At 32.0% G+C, this 20848-nt stretch overlaps 2 protein-coding genes across 4 annotated transcripts; both read left to right on the forward strand.

Moving 5' to 3' along the window:
* The first annotated feature begins 1378 nt into the window (after nt 1–1378).
* On the forward strand, nt 1379–6118 carry LOC105227591 (solute carrier family 25 member 45). Of its 3 annotated transcripts, none has more exons than XM_049461215.1 (6): nt 1379–1698; nt 4683–4795; nt 4927–5150; nt 5229–5343; nt 5404–5665; nt 5740–6118. In XM_049461215.1, exons 2-6 carry the CDS (start codon nt 4791–4793, stop codon nt 5872–5874), a joined length of 741 nt encoding a protein of 246 aa, XP_049317172.1. In that variant the 5' UTR covers nt 1379–1698; nt 4683–4790; the 3' UTR covers nt 5875–6118. The 3 variants fall into 3 exon arrangements, with proteins under 3 accessions (XP_049317172.1, XP_011205313.1, XP_011205312.1); XM_011207011.4 differs by having other exon boundaries at nt 1379–1686; XM_011207010.4 differs by having other exon boundaries at nt 1381–1686; nt 4910–5150.
* A 1360-nt stretch (nt 6119–7478) lies between these two features.
* LOC105227593 (kinesin-like protein Klp98A) lies at nt 7479–20554 on the forward strand. Its single transcript, XM_011207012.4, has 14 exons — nt 7479–8347; nt 9865–10088; nt 12976–13289; nt 13787–13956; nt 14023–14443; nt 14503–14739; nt 14805–15317; nt 15400–15573; nt 16330–16452; nt 16597–16710; nt 16778–16962; nt 17039–17886; nt 17968–18143; nt 18212–20554. Exons 1-14 carry the CDS (start codon nt 8301–8303, stop codon nt 18452–18454), a joined length of 3789 nt encoding a protein of 1262 aa, XP_011205314.1. The 5' UTR covers nt 7479–8300; the 3' UTR covers nt 18455–20554.
* Nucleotides 20555–20848: the final 294 nt, after the last annotated feature.

Consider the following 20848-nt stretch of genomic DNA (forward strand, 5'->3'; position numbering starts at 1 on the left):
TATCTTCGTATAAAGAAGATCAAACATGAAAGCATTGTAAACAACTGGTCTATCAGGCCTACTAACAACAAACGAGTAAAAAGTATCGAAGATAAATACCCTGTGCACAGGAGCAAGGAGAATTCCAGCTATGGATGATTGAACATGTTTTTGCTGAAAGCGAAACCTATCACATAAGAGAAAATCAATCAACAATAAATATAAAATTATTAAAAAAAATATAACACATTTTTTTGGAACGTTTTTTTTTTTTTTTTTTTTTTTAAGGTGTCTGATAACGGCCTCTATGTGTTGAGCTGTACAGGGCGATTGCTAATACTGAAAGAAATTAATAATTTTTATGTATATGAAGATATAGTTAATGATACAATAAAGATCATAAAATTCAAGTTCAAGTTCAAGTGGAAAAACGACAGAATAAAATTCAAATTCAACAAAGTTCTTTACCAAATTTCCAACCTGATATTATATGATGATTAATGATTTTTTAAAACATTTTTTTTACACATTCTCTTCCATATAAATTATGTTTTAATTTGGTTGGTCTGTGCCGCGATCAGCTGGCTAAGAAATCTTGACGGAAATTTTCCTTAAAACTAATTAATTTGATTTTAGAAAAGTACTAAGAATGAAAACGTCGTTATGAATAGATAACGTTCTATAATAACATTTCAACTCACAATTTTTTAAATTGGAGTCCCAGAGCCACTCAAAATATTAGTATTCTAAAATGAATGTCATACTGGTGGGAGTTGATAGGATTACACTAGTTTGCAGTCATTTTGTGACTGTGATGTTAGAGGCTGTTTTAAGTTGCTGTAGGCAAGGAGTGTACGGGCCAAATCACCACCATTTACTAAATTGTTAAAAGTAGCTGTTTATGATGGAAAATTGAATTTTGAGATCAACTTCGAAATCAGAACACTTAAAATACTCCACAGACCTCTTAGCACTTCACTCACAAATTTTTCCTTAAGATTTGTTGAGTAGTTTTATTAAATAATGTTTCAGGCTCCATGCATGTACATAAGTATATGGATGTATACCAACCGATTAAATTTTGCTGAAGGTACCGAAGGCCATCAAACTCCAAGTTGAGCGTTGGCGTGTTTATATTTTGAAGGCGATAATGAAGATTTGTATTAAAATATGTGAAAATGTTGATTTTTCGTCAGTCCGGGTTAATTTTGATCATATGGTTCAAATTGAGGCACATACATAAATTAGAAAGCAAATTTGCCTCAGAATCGTGTACAAATGTTCCTAAATTAGAACGAATTGATCACATATTGCGCGAAGTAAGGAAGCGCTTTGTGACGGAAAGCAGTTAAGCTTGCAAAGCTTTTGAAAGTTTGAAAAATGCATTGCGCTTATTTCGTATTTGTATTTGACATGTTGCAACAATCACTCTTGAATACCTGACAGTGCATCATTTATTCTCGTGCTCTATAGGTTTGTGTGCAACAATACCACCAGATATCGGGTCGAAGCGAAAAAAATATTAATTAATGGTGGAAAGTCAGTTTGTGTACATGTGATGTGAAAGCGGAAAAGCGACAGCATTTATGGAATAGTTAAATTTTCTAAAAACAGGATTTTACTTGGAATACGTAGATTTTATTTTGAAATTGCTCAACAGCGCACTTACAATGAAATTGGACGATTTTGGCGCTGGTTGCGTGGGTGGTGAGTAAAAGTGTAAAATAATCAATATTTAAATATTACTTGTATTCAATAAATTGCGTACTAATTTATTTAATTTCTTGAATTGGTCCTATATTCATACAATTTTCGCTATTGATTAAATTGTGATGCAATGTAACACATGTGCCGTTACACAAATGTTCATACAAACGTATGTATGTATGTATGTGAGTAGGAGCGCAAACAATTAAATTGCAAACTGCAATTACATTACATCCACAAATACACACAAATGCGCTCGCTTAAGTTAATGAAATTCAAAAATTGTCTAGCCTCCCGAAAACGATCCATCGCCGCTACACGTGTTCGGGCATCGTATTTTCAGTATTCGCTTTTCATCCGCCTGCACACTTGTTCAAGTTCATGACTGGCGCCCCTGATCTTTTGGCATTTGAAATAGAAACCTACTTTCTCTGAGGCACTCTTCTAATTGCGGTTTCTACCCACACTGACATACTTACATACATATCTACCAACGTACTTACATACATCTGTTGATTAACATGTGGCCGCATCGTATCGCATAAATATTTTTCTTATTGTTTTTTTTTTAACAGGTGCTAGAATTCGAATTCTTCAATTTTCTTGTGCACACTTGTAAATGAAATTATGAATTAAACAAGTGAAGATGGGCTAAGTTCGAGTGCAACCGAACATTTTATACTTTTGCAATTTGCGAGAATTAATAGCCAGGGAAATTCCTTAAGGTGTAAAAAATCAGATAGAGGATCGGAATCCAAACAATTTTATATACGCATATAATATATACATATAATTCTAACACTGTGTCGGTCAGTATTGCATCAGTATTCGGCATAAGGTTTTTTAGAAAAACGAAAATCATTGCAAGTAGTATGTGGGAGTTGGGGGTAATATCGACCCAATTTTATATATTAACTAACTATTATCATGCCACATACTAAAAAAATGTTCCCAGGGTTACGTTAAGGTACTTCACATACAATCACCAATATTATGGAGTAAAGTTAGCCGGATCTTCTAAAATCCTGATAGTAGTTTAATGGGGGCTAGGCCAAGTTTTCGCCCAATTTTATCCATATTAGGCACAAAGATACACTGTTATGAATAAAATACGCTCTTTTAATTTTAGTAAGATAATTTGCATATTTGGTTTCTCTCTGAATTTCAAATGTATATACCATTCATTGACCGATATTTTCGGTCAACAACCACAATAAATACTGTGGTCTACAATTTCGGTACCTAGGGGCGTGCACAATTTTGGTTGGTTTTGGCGAATTTTTGGTCATAAGGTAGCATACTTTAAAGGAATTATTAGTGCAAAGTTTTAGCCCGTTAAAATAATTCTTGATTTGTGTACTGGAAAGTGAAAGAATCAAATGGAATTTAAAATTGTGCTTTATGGAAAGTAGGCATGGGAAGAAAGCCATGTGCTAAATTTGGTTTAATCGGTCGGGTCAAGATACATATATTTGGTTTCACCATAAAGTGGACGGTGCCACGTCCATCCTCCAATTTTTACACCGGCTCCTAAAAGGCCATCTCATACTATATGGGAGGTAAAATTTAATGTCTATGTCTTATTTAGTTCTTGATTTATTGCGTAGTTTCTAATAGTACCGATTTCATTAATTTGCACACTGTCAGTAAGAGTTATTATAATATTTGTGCTAGGCAAATTTGGTTGTTTAGTGGTATAGGAGACGATCCCGGATTTCAACTCAGCTCGTCATCCTGATCATTTATATATATCACCCTATATCTATCTCGATTACTTTTAAGTGATACGTAGAATCGTTAGGTGAACAAAACTATTATACTCTGTGCAACATGTTGCAAGAGTATAAATGTATGGAGGTATGTACATATGTATGTACATATATACTATACTCATATTAGTGTGTGCACAGATCACTTAGAAATTAATGTTTTACAAATAGTTCGTGTTAATTAAATAAGGATTGACATCTGCCCAATATGTATGTAAATATGTCCGCTGTAGGTGGTCGCACCAACAACTAGAGTCTAAATATATACATACATACATTTGTAGAATATTGCAAATAGTGAATATCTACGGTAAGCCGTCCGTTCAAAAGCAATCTATGGCATAATCAAAAATTTACAATACGCTCTTTAAATAATAATTGCAATAGACAAATTCATATTTATAGGGGGGCAAAGATAGTATGTTTAAATTTTGGTTGAAATCGGAGCAAGTAAATGTGGAAAAATGTCAAATACGGTTTAGGAAGCATAAAAGTTTGGAGAGTGAGAAAATTTTAAATAAACTCTAAACCCTTTAAGGAAACCTAAAACATGAAAAAATTTCAACTATACGTACGGCTACAACGAAACTATAATACACTACACTAGTGTATTTAATAAAACATAAGATGGTATAATAAGATTTCTACCTTTTGTTTTTGTTCGGTAAGTTTGTGACACTGATCTACAGTGGTTTTGTTGCCCTAGATATAAGGTCGGGTTTTGATATAAGGGGTGATCCAAATGGATGTACATTTTTCAATAGCCTTTTTAGACAGATTACGCGTGAGTCGTGTTAAGCTGTAATCGTTTTTTTTTTTTGTTAGTATTGTTTGGCAAAGTTTACAAATCATTCAACTTTATTACGAAAATTCACGTTTAACGATTATTTTGTGAAGAAAAAAGCAATCGAAGCATCAAAATTCGCTAAGATCCCTGGATATCTTTTTTCATTTTTGTAGAGCTGCGTAATTTATATATGTATGTATATACTTTATAGTGTCTCCAAAGTTTCCCACTGGATATTATAAACTTCAAAGCAAAAATACTCTGTTCAGGGTATATTATAGCCAAAATTCATACCATCTTTACAGAAAATTTGGGCTTACTTTCTCTTATGTAGATTTAACGATTATATTTTATAATTAGTAAAAGCGAATCATATTTATGCCTAATAAAAATAGAGTAATAATGGAGGAAAATTCATTAAAAAAAAATTAATTTGATAGGGGCATGCGGTGTTCTCATCGGTCATCCTTTGGACACTATTAAAACATGGCAACAAGCTTCGAATTCATCAGTACCAAAGGCTATACGTCAAATCTACAATCGTAACAATGGGGTAAGTTCTTGTGATCACTTAAGTGCACAGCATATACTATCTGCAATCAAATATACATATATACATACATATGTACGAGTAGAAAAGCTTAATATTCAAATAAACTTTTCAAAGTTAAATGGCTTTTACAGAGGGATGCTATTTCCGTTCGTCACAACCGGCGCCATTAATTCAATACTCTTCGGTATCTATGGCAATCATTTGAGACAACTACGCCGGGTTTGCCACAGTGATTATCAGCGCGAACAGTTGGAGTATCAAAATATGTTCATTGCTGGATCCATTGCCGGCTTTGTCCAATCTTTTATAGCATGTCCTATTGAGTTGGTCAAAGTGAGGCTTCAGACACATTGTTGTAAGTGCTGAGCGAAATAGACTGAATGCTTCTGAAATGAAAAATATTAATCTATATATGTTAATGTTTTACAAATAGATTATAATGAATATATTTTCGGACAAAGGCGAACACCGTGGGGTGTTTTTAAAAAAGTTATAAAAGTTGACGGAGTTTCTGGATTGTACAGAGGCTTGTTACCTATGATGTGTCGGTAATAACTACATAATATTTTAATTAATGTTTAAACACGCTAATACTTCGAATTTTATAGCGATGTGTTTCCTTACGGTATTTATATGATGGTGTACCGTCAAACTGTTGACTTTCTAGAAACTACACCGTTAGTCCGTAAACGTCGAAGGTCAAATGAAGGTTCTAATGTTGACTTTCTGGTGACAACATTGGCGGGCGCTTGGGCTGGTATTCTTTCATGGGTGTGTGTGATTCCTTTCGATGTGGTGAAGACTATAATGCAAGCGGAGAGTAATAAACAATACCGTAACATCAGGCATTGTTTGGTGAAAAATTTCAAAGTAAGCCTTTTTCGAAAAAATTTTGCACATTTTTATCAATCATTTAATAATTGTACGCTTGTTTATATATGTAGCTATATGGATGGCGCCGTTTATTCCGTGGCAGTTGGATGTTAGTGGTTCGTGCAATGCCTGTAAATGCAGCAACATTTTTAGGATACGAATATGCTTTGGAATGGTTTCACAAATTAAATGACTCATATATTTGAGATTGAAACTCAACTCTTCTAAAACATTACACAAATACATATGTATGATGTACATACTTATGTGATGAATTTCAAAATATTGATATTGGGCACCGTTACTTTTAATTTTATTTATTATTATTTTTTCAACTTCTTCTTTAATGAGACTTTTAATTTCGGACCTTTCTATATTTTTACATAAAGATATAAATTGGAAAAAAATATATAAATTATATAAATCAAAGAATATAAATTTGTAAAAGTATATGGTATATTTTTAGATTTCTGGGTGTTAGTAATGGAAACCGTATTTGCCTTTAATAATTATATAGCGTCTTGCTTTTGTTGATACATTTTTTACACAGAGGTCATATGTCGTTTAGATTTTTTAACAAGGTGTGCTTGTTATGGAAAATACTCAGAAAGCAGTAGAGGGAAAAATTTGGCAATTAATTTTGAAAAAATTCCCTGGCTTAGAACTTCTTGCCTGCAGTAAAACAGTTAATTGGGAAAATATATGTATGTACGTATATATATATAAACAAATGAAATATGTAAGTGGTACACATTTTAACCTTTAACTAATGACGTGGTAGTAAATTTTACACCTTGTGTTTTGATTTTCTCATAATCCTAAAAAAGGCTCCTAAAATAAACGACAAATTTTTCAAAAAAATACAAAGAGTTTAAGATTTTCTTTCCAAATACAGTAATTAGAATTAATTTAAATCAGTTTGATGAAATTTGTAAGTATTATAATAAAAAAATCTCTAATAAATTTTAACAATCAAAATGGTGTAAAATTTACTACTACCTCTAAATCTACGTTTCGAAATTTGACCTCTTAAGTTAAAGGTTAAGAAGAATACAAATAATTTGCAAGATTCAAATTTCATACTTTTACGATACTCTTTGTTGCACTGACTATTAGCTTATGAATGACCAACAAACTTAAATATACGATTTTCGTATATATTATATTAGTGTAAATCATTACCAGTCGGTGGGTTGTAAGTTCTTGTAATAGCGATTTCCACGCTATATTTATGCAAATCCTAAAACCTTCAGTTGCTTTGAGAATCGTTAAGCAGGAGGTTAGGCTTTTTTGACTTAAATAAATACATAATATCTCAAAAAAGTTGTATCTTAATTTTAAGTCAACTCTTGCAAAATTTACGAAGTTTTTCTTATATTCCCTGCGTTATCTGATCAAAGCGATTGTCTAACGATATATTTTTGATTTTTTTATTCAAATGATTCAGAACCGCGTTATGATCCCCCCAAGATTGGTATCGCAATTCAATTTTTCTATTATTACTATATCTCAGTGAGATTTTGATTCTTCATTCTTCAAAGGTTATATAATATAGAATTGGTATTGTTAAAAAGAGATTTTACTAGTTTATTAAAAAATTATAAAAAAGGGTCTTGGTTAACAAGAATTAACCCTACTATCCCATAATATTTCTCTGAGGATAAAAAGAAATACTAAATATTTAATAGTAGTAGTAGTACGCTACTGGCAACTCTAGCGTACAGATGAAGTCAACAAATGTAAAAACAGCACACAACGCAACGAAGCAAAAACCAAAACAAAAACGAAAAGTTGAGTAGACAAGTAGAAATATAAAGAGATACAAAGCAAATTGGCGTTAATAATATCAGCGAAGTTTGCTTCCGAAATGAATCCAAAGAGGCGGAGGAGCCGACTGAATGAATCATTAGTACAACGCGAATGTTGGGAAGTTTAGAGCATAGTCATCGTGTATGCCTTCGCGACTGAATCGTCAGTTAATTTTTTGGGTGGCGGTGAACGCCAGTGTATAGCGGAGTAACGTGGCTTGCATTAAATAAAATTTAAACTTATTTTTCTACCAGCTTCTTTTGTGTTGCTTAATTATGTAGAATGTGATTTGCTAATATTGAAATATTTTGCTAAATTATATAGTGCGGTTTAAATCGATTTTGTTGATGAAATATAGAATCTGTGAAAAATGCCTATAGTTAGAGCACACGAAGGAGGGGTAGATAAAGAGAATCAAAATATGAGAAAAGAAACCAAAATATATTTAAAACATATACGAAACAAGTGTAAAAAAGTTTTGTTTAAAACAATAAGCATATAATCAAATAAAGATTTTTACAATTACCATTATTGATACCGAAATTGACAAATTAAGCCAATAATTATGTAAATTGATTTAAAGTTAATGCAAACCCAAGTTTTGCAAAACCCATTTTACCGTCCTTCCTTAAAAAAACTACTGTGCCTTTAAAACGGAATCTTCACCTAATCATTACCCACATTTTGTTGAGCTGCGTTTGAAGACTTATAAAAAAATTGTATAGTTATTTTTTTCACTCTTAACTATACGTATTCCGCAACAACTCAGAGAAGTGTAAACTTGTTTGGGAAACCGAATCTTCTACAACAAAACAACTCAAAGATGTCGTCACTAAAGGTTGCTGTTCGTGTTCGCCCCTTTAATGCGCGGTACGTACCTTCATTTACATATTTGCATAGCTAGCCCGTATGTATGTGCTAATTTTTATACGTAGTTCCAATTATAAATCTTGCTATGGTCATTATTAAAAAAAATTTTGATATAGAGGTTATAATTAGGTAACGCATTACTAACATAAAAACATGCCCAATGCACACCTATGCCAAACAAATCTGCGAATGCTAATTAAGTATACTTTATTTGTTTGTCCGCACGTATTCAGGTTTGTATACACAAACATCTTTAAGACTAAAAGCATACGTGGGAACATATGTTTTTTAAAATAAAATTTGATAGAAAAAATTGTGTTGAACCTTACAGATTTATGCTATTAGTAATAATTATAATATATAAAGAATTCTTTAAAAAATATTAATAAAAATATATTTGTACATTTATTTGAAAAAAAAACTATTTTTACCTTAAAATTGTATAGCGATATATCCGTCTTCTGTCTACACGTACGGCATAATAAAGTCATATTAACATTCTATATTCTCATTTGAAAAAGTATTTTGTACCAGCTTAGTTTATTTAGGTTATCATGTCTCTCTGAACTTTTATGTACTTTATTTGTTTGTAATAGTTATTGACGTATTATTGATGTAAAATCTCAAGTTTATCATCTAATGTAATCTCCATCTTTTATAAATTGAGGAAATTCAAATAAAAACAAATTGCATACCGTACAAATTTTCAGATACATATTTGTAAATTCGGTTTGGTTCAGTTTACGAAGCACTCACTGACACCTACAGAACCATTGGTTCGGACAGATGATATGGATCGAGATTTAAAATCCCGCTAAAAATATGGTTTCAGAACACCAGAACCTATTTAAAAATATTTTATAATGTTTCATTAAAATAATAATGAAGTTAATTATTCCAGTATTATATTAAGTTTTTTACACAACTTGTAACACAGAGAAAAAACCTCGGAAGTTTATATATACATATATATCGATTTAGCCATGTCCGCTTTGATATACCATATATGAGAGTTAGTCCCCCAGTTTTAGAAATATCAAACTAAAATTATGCACACATTGCAATCTTTCTTAGAAAGTGCTCATTTGTCGGAATCGCCGATATCAGACCCTTAGTCAAATTCTAATATGGAAACTTTGCAAATTATTTTTGACATATGTAGTTTGTTGTCCAAGGCACCGCTACCATTTCCAAACAATAAGTTTAGATCGGACCACTATAGCATAAAGTTGTCACACAAACTGACCGATCTACATCAAGATAAAGATCTTTTATAATATTTTATTCTATTAGAAATGCACCATTGAAGTTAGCGAGTTATCATGTATTTACCTAATTTTCCCAATCTATGAAAAATATAAGTAAATGGCATGAAGTACTTAAAGGTTTTAAAAATTTTAATAGCAAAAACGTTTGTTTATATGTTTGTACGTGAAACTATTTAAAAGTGAAAGATATGTAAAATATAATTTTAGCTATTGCATAGATTTAATACAAGTTATCATGTTTAATTATAGTGAAAACGATATGGATGCTCAGCTCATTGTGCAAATGGATGGTAAGAAAACACGCCTCTTAAAACCAAAATTGCAATCCATACGCGACGTTGGACGCGATAATCATCATGACTTCACATTTGACTACTCTTACTGGTCATTTGATGAGCATGACAGTCACTTTGCAACGCAAGAGGAGGTTTACAGCGATCTGGGCACAGATGTCATCGACTGTGCTTACGAAGGTGAGTAAAACAAATGTTGAACATAGAAAGGAGCAGTGATTTATATTTTAATTGCATAACTATGTGAACAGAATTGCAATGTAACACACCGAAGAGTCACACGCTGCACGTACGCTGTCGAAATTTAACCAATGTGCGTATGAATATTACAACAAAATGTAAAAGTTATAATATTTGTCGCCGTTGTTTGTACACATACTTGTATGTGTATATGTGTACGCAAACTGTAATCAAACTGTAATCAAAAACGTTATTAGAATTTTAATGAAAGCTTAATAAATTAAATTTTTTTTGTTTATAAAACCGGCATTAATATTTTCGGATCTACGTAGCCGGTATTAATGTAGAATTATCTCAAAAATAGTTAAGAGAATATTTATACATCTACAAAAGTTATATGATTGGTCTTCGATAACCGAAATCAATTTTATAATTAATTTTGAAATGGAATATTTAATAAAATATTTTTTATACGACAGTGGATAATAACGCCTAAATTCAATTGATTGGAAATGTAATTTCCGAATTCAAGGAACGCTCTCACAACCTTTTTCCCAATTGACTAATTTTGAAAGTTTCATATATTATTCAGTAGAGTATCTACACAACGCTAGATGGATGCTCTGCAATTTTAAAAATGCCGGGCTCTATATAGAGATATACATATGTATGTTTGTATATTTATAGTTACACAAGCATTAAGTATTTACAAACACATTTTTGATTAATTTGAGTATCTATAATATTGCATTGATTACCATTTTTTACTTTTTATTGTACTTCTAAAACCACTCATAATTTAATATTTGGTGAACGCGTATACTTCCTAGCACCACAATGACAATGCGGAGAAACTCTCTCTCTGATGAGATCATACTATCATTAACAACAGCGCGTGATTGAGTTTTTTGTGAATTTAGCCGCCATTCAAAATAGAATTACCATTCCATAAGAGACTAGATGAGAAATTAAGATAATATTTAAAATATATAGAGATATTTACGAAAAAACTGGAATGAATGTAGTCATCGTAACCACTTTTGTCGACTTTATATCTTGTTAGAGCTTTCTAGTATAAAAAGGCAAACAAGTAGGGTAATGAACTTGTTCCTCCTACTAACAAACAATCGTGGAAAAAGTAAAATATAAATTTTTTGTACTTGAATAACCTGAATATAAAAAAGCGTGTGACTTGAAAATTGTTGCGCTTTTCACTTCATAAAGAAGAAATCAAATTGGTTATGAGCCATTTAATTACATATGTACATACATTCCTTTTAGGTAGACATTGCTAAATAATGTTTTAATATTTTTATAATAAAAATTATGAAATCTGTAATTCAACGAGCATGCCCTTTAGTGCAAGAAAATAATAGTCATATATTCAAAATATTTAGGTAGTGTTTTTTAACAACTACAAACTGTCATCACACTACTATATTCCATTACATTTAGAACAAAAAAATTGCACACAGAACATAGTCGGTAATTTAAACCTGTGAGTTAAACTAAGTAGTAATGATTAGATAACTATACAGTTACTTTTTAAAAGAGTTAATTTTTAGGACCAACAAATTTTCAGACCAAAGTGTAAATTTATATAAACAATGATTAACTATGCAATGTTAGACATGCCGGTGTGTGAAAGGGATCTTTCATCATCTAACAGACCTTCCGAATTAGGAAGTACTTTTTAATAACAGATTCAAAGGATTTCCAAAGCACTCATTATAAAAAAGTTTCGAAAATTGGCTATTAGACTCAAAGGCAACATTTGAAATTTTGTCATTTATATAATTTATACATATATGTAGCTGGCTCTTATTAACTTGTAATTTAGGTAAGGTTTTTAGCTTCTTGTGATATAAAGTCTCCACTCATAGTGGTAGGTAGCATATATACTGGACTACAAATAATGCATTCAAAATACAATCAAATTAATTTAAATGTTGAAATTAATTTTTATATTTTGTAATGCCAAATATTTTACTAAAAAATAGTTTTCTAATTTCAAATGCCAAATACCGTATTAGAAAATTAAAAATCATTTTTATTTACAAAAATTAAAATTTTAATCCTAAAAATAATATAAAAAAGTGTTTCAGAATGTTTAATTAAATATTGCGTTTGCATACTTTGCGCTCTAAAATGTTGGATGATGTTTAAAAGGAAAGCTTAATTAAAAAAAATCAAACATTTTGTCTTATTTGTATTCATATTTTTTCAGTTAGAGATATGCAAATATTTCCCCTTTTCATTGCAGCTTTCGATAAGAAAATCATGTTTTTATTTATTATGTATTCTAATTAATAATATGTGACCAATTTTTAATTCTGACTTTGCGAGTAAAGAATTAAATTTTCAGTTTTCAATTGCTGTTTTAGGATTAAAAATTGAATTTGTTAATTAAAAAATTCGCAACCCTGCTTATAGGTACATATGTATATCTAATTGGCACACGATTTGCTATTATGTATACAGATGCACGTACATAGCTTATACCATTCATTACAATATTTGGCGAAAAAGCTGTGCGTGTTGGATTCAGTGCGTTGTTTTAAACACCGCCATGCTTCCGCACTTTCGCTGGCCCACTTGAAGCTGATATTGTAAATAATCTACCTATAAGTATATATGTTATGTATAAACATACATATTTGTATGGTACATAGTACTTACAAATGTATGACTTAAGCGTAAAGGCAAATACGCATGCGCAATTCGCGGTGGAGATTTTACACTACGCGATGTGATTTCAATTTTTGTTAACCTACACACATATGCATTAAAGTGAACCCAAAAACTGTTTAATTTTAAATATATACCAACATACACATTTTTTCTGTTATGTACATTTCTCTTAATTTCCATGCATTAAATTTCTCAGGTTATAATGCATGCGTTTTCGCTTATGGTCAAACTGGCTCGGGAAAAACATTCACCATGATGGGTACCCCAGACAATCCTGGATTGATACCACGTATATGTCAAGAGCTATTTGCACGCATGCGTGTTGGTCAAGAGTCGGGTACAGGCTATAAGACTCATGCCAGTTATTTGGAAATTTACAATGAACGTGTGAAGGATTTATTGGGCCCACATAGTGCTGGGCACGGATTGCGTGTTCGTGAGCATCGTACATTGGGACCATACGTCGAAAATCTCTCCCAACACGCCGTTTCGAATTTTGAGGAAATTCAGGTACATTACATTACATTACTTCTTATATTTCATAACATATGATAAATCTAAAAAAATATGAAGGATTAAACAGTTAAAGATAAATAAAAGAAAATTTAATCAGTAAGTCTCGATTTTGGGACATAAAATTAGATTTTCAATTTAATCTATAATATTAAGTTTTACAATTTTTAATATTAAGCTGATGGCTTAAAAGCTAGTGCTTTATATATATTTTAATTGTAATTGTATTCAATTAATAATAATTATAATAATAATAATAATAACAATTTTTAATACCAACTATTATTATATTATAAGACTAAAAATTAGATTTTAAATTTTTCATCCAATATCAATATTACAATTAAAATTTGAAAAATTAGTTTTAATTCAAATTTTTTGAGTAGAAAAATCCGCAACCCCAAGTGTAATGGAGATTTATATTAATTAAAATTTGAATTGAAACAAACGACATTTTAATACCAATATTTTTAAAAATCATTGCCGTTTTTCAGGAATGCATTGCGCGCGGTAATATTCAGCGTACCACTGCCAGTACAAATATGAATGATACAAGTAGTCGCAGCCATGCCATTTTCACTATAACTTTCGTACAAGCTGTTTTTATGAATGACATGCCGAGTGAAACTGTTTCCAAAATCCATTTGGTAGACTTGGCAGGCAGGTAAATGTTGAGATTTTGACAACCAATACCTTTATATATCTGCAAATACATATTTCCATTTTTTAGTGAACGTGCAAATGCCACTGGCGCCACTGGGCAACGTCTTAAAGAGGGTGCACACATAAATAAGTCCTTAGTGACATTGGGTAGTGTAATATCTGCCTTAGCCGAGCAAACGAGCACCACTACAGTCGCGCTAGCGAGTAGCCCTGCACAAACAAAGCGAGTTCTCTACATTCCCTACCGTGATTCCATTCTCACATGGCTTTTGAAGGATAGTTTAGGTGGTAATAGTAAAACTATTATGATAGCTGCACTCTCGCCAGCCGACTGTAACTACAGTGAAACGCTAAGCACATTGCGCTACGCTAATCGGGCGAAGAATATCATCAACAAGCCTACAATTAACGAAGACACTAATGTAAAATTGATACGCGAATTGCGTGAAGAGATCAACAAACTCAAGTCCATGTTGAATGGAGACATTGTGAGTATAAAATAACAGCACAGGTTAAGTTTTTCTTATCTAAAAACTATACCCATTAGAACACTGTACAGCCTTCGTTGAAAGTCCTGGAAGATCTGCAAAAGAAGGAAGCTCAAGAGAAGGTTTTGACTGAAGAATGGACTGAAAAATGGAAAGAAGCTCAATCAATTTTGCAAGAGCAGAAAAGTTTGGGCCTCCGAAAGTCCGGTCTCGGCGTCGTTTTAGACTCGGAAATGCCACATCTGATCGGTATACATAACGATGTCACCACCGGTGTAACTTTATACAGCTTAAAGGTATTTATTTGTACAAAATGTGTGCATTTGTCTATATTTTGGTAACATATTTGCTTTCTTTGTAGGAGGGTGAAACACTAATCGGTACTGATGATTCGGAAACTCCACAAGATATTGAGCTTATTGGGGATGGTATATGTGCACAACATTGTAGAATTGTGTTGCAAGAGGGTATCGTAACATTACATCCGTATCCTGGTGCACAATGCTGGCTCAATGCGCACCTCATCGATGAGCCAACCCATATTTCACAAGGCGACATTATCTTGCTAGGTCGAACTAATATTTTCCGTTTCAACAATCCAGCGGAAGCGGCAAAGCTGCGTAAAGATTTAAGTCGCTCACAACTCGACATGTCGCGATTGTCTTTGATTACGTCATCTCGTGAAAATTTGCTTACCTCTAGCTTTTATTCGGAAGAAGACTCGATGAGCGGTAGCATGAATGCGTCACCATTTAAACGTCCCGAACGCCAATACTATCCAACCAAACCGATGTCACGCGATGATCCAGAATTACAAGATGAAAATCGCAAAATACTCGATACCATTGAGAATGCCTTAAAACAGTTGAATATAGTAAGTATGGACAACAAAAATTTAATTTATTTAAAAATTTATTTATCAATTTGTATTAAAACAAATTCAATAATTTTAACAGGAGCGCGTGCAAATGCATGACCAATATAAGGCGAAAGTGCGAAAACTGACTGATGAGCTGAAACGCTTGGAAACTGAAGAAATGGACAAATTGGAGATATTGCGTTGTCAGGAGCAGGAACTACTTGCCAGAAAAGATATGTTGTTGTGGGAAAAAAATAATGAAAAAGTGCAGGTACGAAAATAATTAGGTTCAAGGGTAATTCAAAGGGAGAACTGTTGCGTTAAATTTAAATAGCAATGCGAGGGGAAGAAGTGAAAGTGAATGGTATACTTAATCAAAACACGTAAAATGACTTACGGCATTTGTGAATTTGATTTTTAGGTTATTATTTTTATTATATTATTTTTATTATATTATTTTTTTGTTAAGAGTTTCATTTATACAGTCAGTATTAAAATTTTAATTACAATGGATTTATTTTTGCAGTTACTGTTTTTTATGCGGTAGAACTTGGGTTGCGAATTTTTTATTTAAAGAATTTTGGAAATTGTTGAAATCTTATAATTAATCCAAAACACTTAATCCAAATTTAAATATTAATTTTTTAATAATTTTTTAATAAAAAGTTAAGAATTGATAGAATATATGTAAATCATTTGAGTGCCGTTTTCTCAATACCTGGTTAACTGTCATCTGTCAGCTAAGTTCTGGTTAAAAGAGGTTCTTTACCAAAAGAAGAAGTCTTGGTTTACTTTTTAAATGTATTATTTGAAACCTGGAAAAAATTGCAAATCTTTAAGATAGACAGGTCACACGCAGTTTTAAGAGATGTTTGATTTATTGTATTTATTTTATCATTTAATTTTATTTGTAACAAAATATCCAAAAATAATGAAACAATTTTGAGGTGTTATTTTCGATTGTCTTCATAATTTTTGATTTATTTCGTTTTATTTACTTTACACTTTATTTAATTTTTCATTTTAGATTGATATTGTCTGTAGACAAATTTCAGCATTTCAAACGCAGCTCGATTCAAAGAAACGAGATTTTTCCGAGTATGTTGCAAAAGAATTGCAGGAATTGCAAGACTGTGGCAAATTAGACGAGGTTTGTGCTCTACTAAAAATTTAAACGTTAGTGCTATGGTTTCAATTAATAGAGAAAGCATAAAAAATAACATAAGTTGGACCGCGAATATAAAAAATTTTTATTTTTTATGAAATCAGTAAACAACTATTAATTTATTTCTAGATTGGCATGAAAATAGAAGAGTTCACTCCACTATCGGATCAATTATTACTACAAGTTGCGGACTCTTTAGACTTATTTGCATCACAATTTATTAAGGACACAGTTAAAAGAAATGTAAGTCCAATACAACGGCACAGTCTTATATGATGGTTTTCGCTAATACTTTTTTGTTTGCTTACAGAATGACGAAATACGAAAATTAGACGAAAAAATCATGGAAAAAGAGTGTATTCTGAATGAGAGTACAAAGAAAATTGCTCAAGTAGATGAAAAAATTTTACAAATACAACTACAATTAGAGAAATTACAGAATGAACGTCAAGAAAATGAAAGCAACTCGGAAGCTATGCGGCAGAAAAAGCTCGAGTAATTTGAAAATATGGATCCTAAAAAATCGAAATGGCTTACGTAACTGATTTATTTTCCCTTTTTTTATTAACAGAATGAATTTAAATTTGACAAAAACCAGTTCAACAAACACCGATGACTCGAATATAGCTAGTGATACCTATCATACAGCTCAATCAAATATTTCAGTTAATTCGCCAACGATTGTCGACGATCAGATTAGCCCACTAAGCACCCTCTCTGCGACATCAGCAGATTTAGATGATGCAAGTACTACAGAGAGAGGTATGTCTTCAAGTGTATCAATTATAAGCAACCCATCTGACACTAGGGAGATGGGCAACAACAATTTAACGTCCAATCCAGCATCTCCAAAGGCGATAATGAGCGATAGCGGTGTATATTTGGATTCAGTGAGAACGACTCAACAGCAACAGCAGTATTACAATGGTTTCGTTACCAGCAGAGCCAAAGATAATAACAATAGACTTGGCGAAGAGTCTGGCTTAAATGAGAGTGATTTAACGACCGCAAATTCTACATTCAATGGTGCTGCTGTACGTACATCCGATGAGGATAGCGCATCATGTTCATCATGTGAAATGGGCCGCAACTCGGATGTGCCACGACCATATTGCTCTATGCACGCGCTTAGACGTAAAATTGCCAACCAGAAGGCCCTAATTATGAAGAATCTCGAAATGAATGTTAGCAAGTCGGAACTAGATGAACAGATCGTGGAACTACAGGAACTGCAACGTAGACTCATTGCGATGGAAAAGGAGTTGCTGGAATCGCCGGGTGATGCCGAGAATGATCAGTGTGGTACATACTTTCAACGTGATAATGACATGAGCTACGAGTTAAGTGCGAATGATTGTATGGAAGAGTCCTCCTATGTGCCCAGTATGACACGCTCTTGCCCTTCAATGAGAGATTTTCGTAAGTAGAATCCAAATAGTTCAGCTTTATTTCATGTTAGTGATGCTATCGTAAATTCGCCGCATTTTATTCTTTTTGCAGCCGAAGCAGAACACTTCATTACAATTCCGAGCTTTGTGATACGCGGCGCCGGTAAGCAAACACATTATGAATATGAAGTGCGGATCGCGCTCCCTGATGGTAAGCTAAACATCTTGCGACGCTACAGCCGCTTCAGAGAATTACACTTGAGTATGAAGCATTGCTATGGAGCAAAAGTAAGTATAATCATAATAAACACAAATGCTACAATTCAAAATATTATAATTCCTGATGTATATTGTAGATCAGCGCCCTACCCTTTCCAAGACGTGAGATATTCTCATCGAACAGTGAATCGGTGGCTAAGCATCGAAGACGACTACTCGAACTGTATTTGCGACGTTTGTTTGTAGTCTGCACGAAAATTCCGCAATGTCCTATTTATGAGGGACCCGGCGGGCCGGGCCTCACCCGTGCTACTCTGTCTCAGCTGTCACCTTTTTTCAAGAAAGGTTTGTTCGAGAACGGCAAGCACGGGACGGGATAATAGTTACTCTACTGCTAAATTATATCCTGCCTATAGTATGCCTTTTAATTTATTTTTACTATTTGTTAAGTTATGTTTACTTTGAAAGATAGTTATACGTATGTCACAATCGAACTTTGATATATAAACTAAAGTGTTCCTCAATTTCATATTTACGCATATTTACTTTTTTTCCTTAATGAAATTGTAATGCATGTATTTTTGAAAAATTTCGACTTGTAGTAAAACTGCAGGTTTCAAAATGGAAATCAAAAATCAAACAATTTACAATGTATGCCAATTTGTTTTTTTACTTTTAGTAGAATATTATATGAGTAAGACTTGTATTTGTTAAAATTTTGTTTAAAACTTGATTAAGAAAACGGAGCAATAAAAAGCGAACATCATGAAATAACTCCAAAACAAATTGCTGTATATTCATATCTTTTTTTGTGAAAATTCTACACTGCAACTCAGCAACAGAATATGCCTTATGGGTCAAATACATTACGCCAATATCTGCAAAGCCGACCTTAATTGTTGCGGTACCATATATGGGTGTAATATGTTGAGATCCTTGTAACTTTGAAAATTTAAAAAGACTTTCAGTAATACGTTTAATGAAAAACATATTTGCGCAATAAATGAGTGAAATGAAACAATAATTTGTACATATTTATGCATTCATATTTTATAAGATTAAAACCCCAAAACAAACTGTGATTAATCTCTCGAACGGCGAAAAATAAAATGTGTAAATAACAGTGCAATTACATATGAGTATGTGCATATGAGCATGTACATTTAGTTAAAAAACTTGCAAAAATGTATTACAAAAACTAGCGTGTTTATGGTTATGCGAATAATTCCACTTGAAACTGATATTAAACTTTACTTAAAACGTTTATTGTCTTTAAAATTTTCTACACAAAAATATTCATAATTTAAACACATACTATGAAATAAACTAAAATATCTATTCACATTAAAAGGTTAGGCAGAAAGGATTTAGCAGTAGAGTAAATAATACTATTAGTTAATAATATTAGAATAATAGTTAATAAAATCTACATATGTATGAATTTAGATACCAGTAAAAACAGTGTACATACAGACAATTAGATATAAATCGATTGAAAATATTGTGTAAAATAATGTATAAATGTTGGCACACGATTTGAAAGTAGCATAAAAACTACAAAAAAAAAAATGTTTTCCTAATCTAAACTCACCATATTCAGAATATGCTCACTACAACATTTTAGCTTTCGCTTTTGCTTTCGTATTAAGCGTTGATTAAAACCTGAGAAGAATTAATAATTTGTATATAAAAATTATTTTAAAAACATACTCCTAAGCGTAATTGGAATTGAACTTCCCTAACTCGAATCAGTTTTATGTTTTATGTTTTTTCACATAAAACATGTATTCTGTAATTTTTGGCTGAACATACAATATTTTTTGCTTGTTTGTTTCAGTGAAAAGAGATTCTAATCCGTTCAGAGTTTGTAGTGATCGTCAGTTGTATTAATATTCGTATTTAAATCGGAATTTAAAATTACAAAGAAATGAGTCACATCATGTTTGGATGGCGGTTGTATAATTTCTTCTTCAGAATCCTCATCGTTTTCCATGAGAGTAAGAGTCATATTCGTTGGCTCTGAAGTATTCGGTTTTACAATATCGTATGTTATAAATCCGGCTAAACAAATCGCATTTTCCCACTCAATATAATCTGTAATAGTAACATTTAATGGGATAAATACGCGCGGCACTGCGTGTGCAATTGCTTACAAAGTGAGATTTCCCCAAAAAATTCAACTTGGAGTTCGATTTATGTATGTAAGGAAATTTGTATGAAATTTGACTTTAAACGCTCTTGCCAATTCAGGAGTTCGAGTTATAGAAGCTCGAGTTACGGAAGTTCAACTGTATTTTTATTTAAAAACAAAAACAAAATTGTGTGTCTTACATTCGAAGAAGTAAGAATAATTATTGTATTACAACCTACTTAGAAGTACAATTCAATGAAACTTCCATCTACCAATGCAAACTTGTTACATTTCATTAGAAATTAAAATGTGTATTAAAATGAAAATATATTTTTTTGGTGAAAAGTTATGACATCTGTTCAATTGGATACTTGGGTATAGTTAGACTTATTGCTTAATAGTTGGATAAAGTATATATCTGTATAGAGTAAAGAAAACGTATTTATGTATGCAAATACAAGTGTACAACTAAATAAATACACACAAAATAGCGTTATTACACACACATATATGCTCCAAGGCTTGCATATGCAATGTATGTAGCAGAGCTCACTAGATGCGCCATGATTTCAAGCGTCCAATTGGTTAAACCATATAAAGTTGATAACTTTTAGTACCGTTTCCTTCATTTAAACCATTTTGA

This window comes from Bactrocera dorsalis, unplaced genomic scaffold (genome assembly GCF_023373825.1).
Source record: "Bactrocera dorsalis isolate Fly_Bdor unplaced genomic scaffold, ASM2337382v1 BdCtg013, whole genome shotgun sequence".
In the NCBI taxonomy this organism is placed as follows: Eukaryota; Metazoa; Arthropoda; class Insecta; order Diptera; family Tephritidae; genus Bactrocera; species Bactrocera dorsalis.

Coding starts and splice junctions, on each gene's coding strand:
- LOC105227591 (XM_011207010.4), top strand. CDS start 1,650: ATGAAATTGGACGATTTTGGCGCTGGTTGCGTGGGTG. Junction 1,687..4,682: donor TGGCGCTGGTTGCGTGGGTG/GTGAGTAAAAGT, acceptor TTAATTTGATAG/GGGCATGCGGTGTTCTCATC. Junction 5,151..5,228: donor GAGGCTTCAGACACATTGTT/GTAAGTGCTGAG, acceptor TTTTACAAATAG/ATTATAATGAATATATTTTC.
- LOC105227593 (XM_011207012.4), top strand. CDS start 8,301: ATGTCGTCACTAAAGGTTGCTGTTCGTGTTCGCCCCTTTAATGCGCG. Junction 16,963..17,038: donor ATGCGGCAGAAAAAGCTCGA/GTAATTTGAAAA, acceptor TTTTATTAACAG/AATGAATTTAAATTTGACAA. Junction 18,144..18,211: donor AGCATTGCTATGGAGCAAAA/GTAAGTATAATC, acceptor TGTATATTGTAG/ATCAGCGCCCTACCCTTTCC.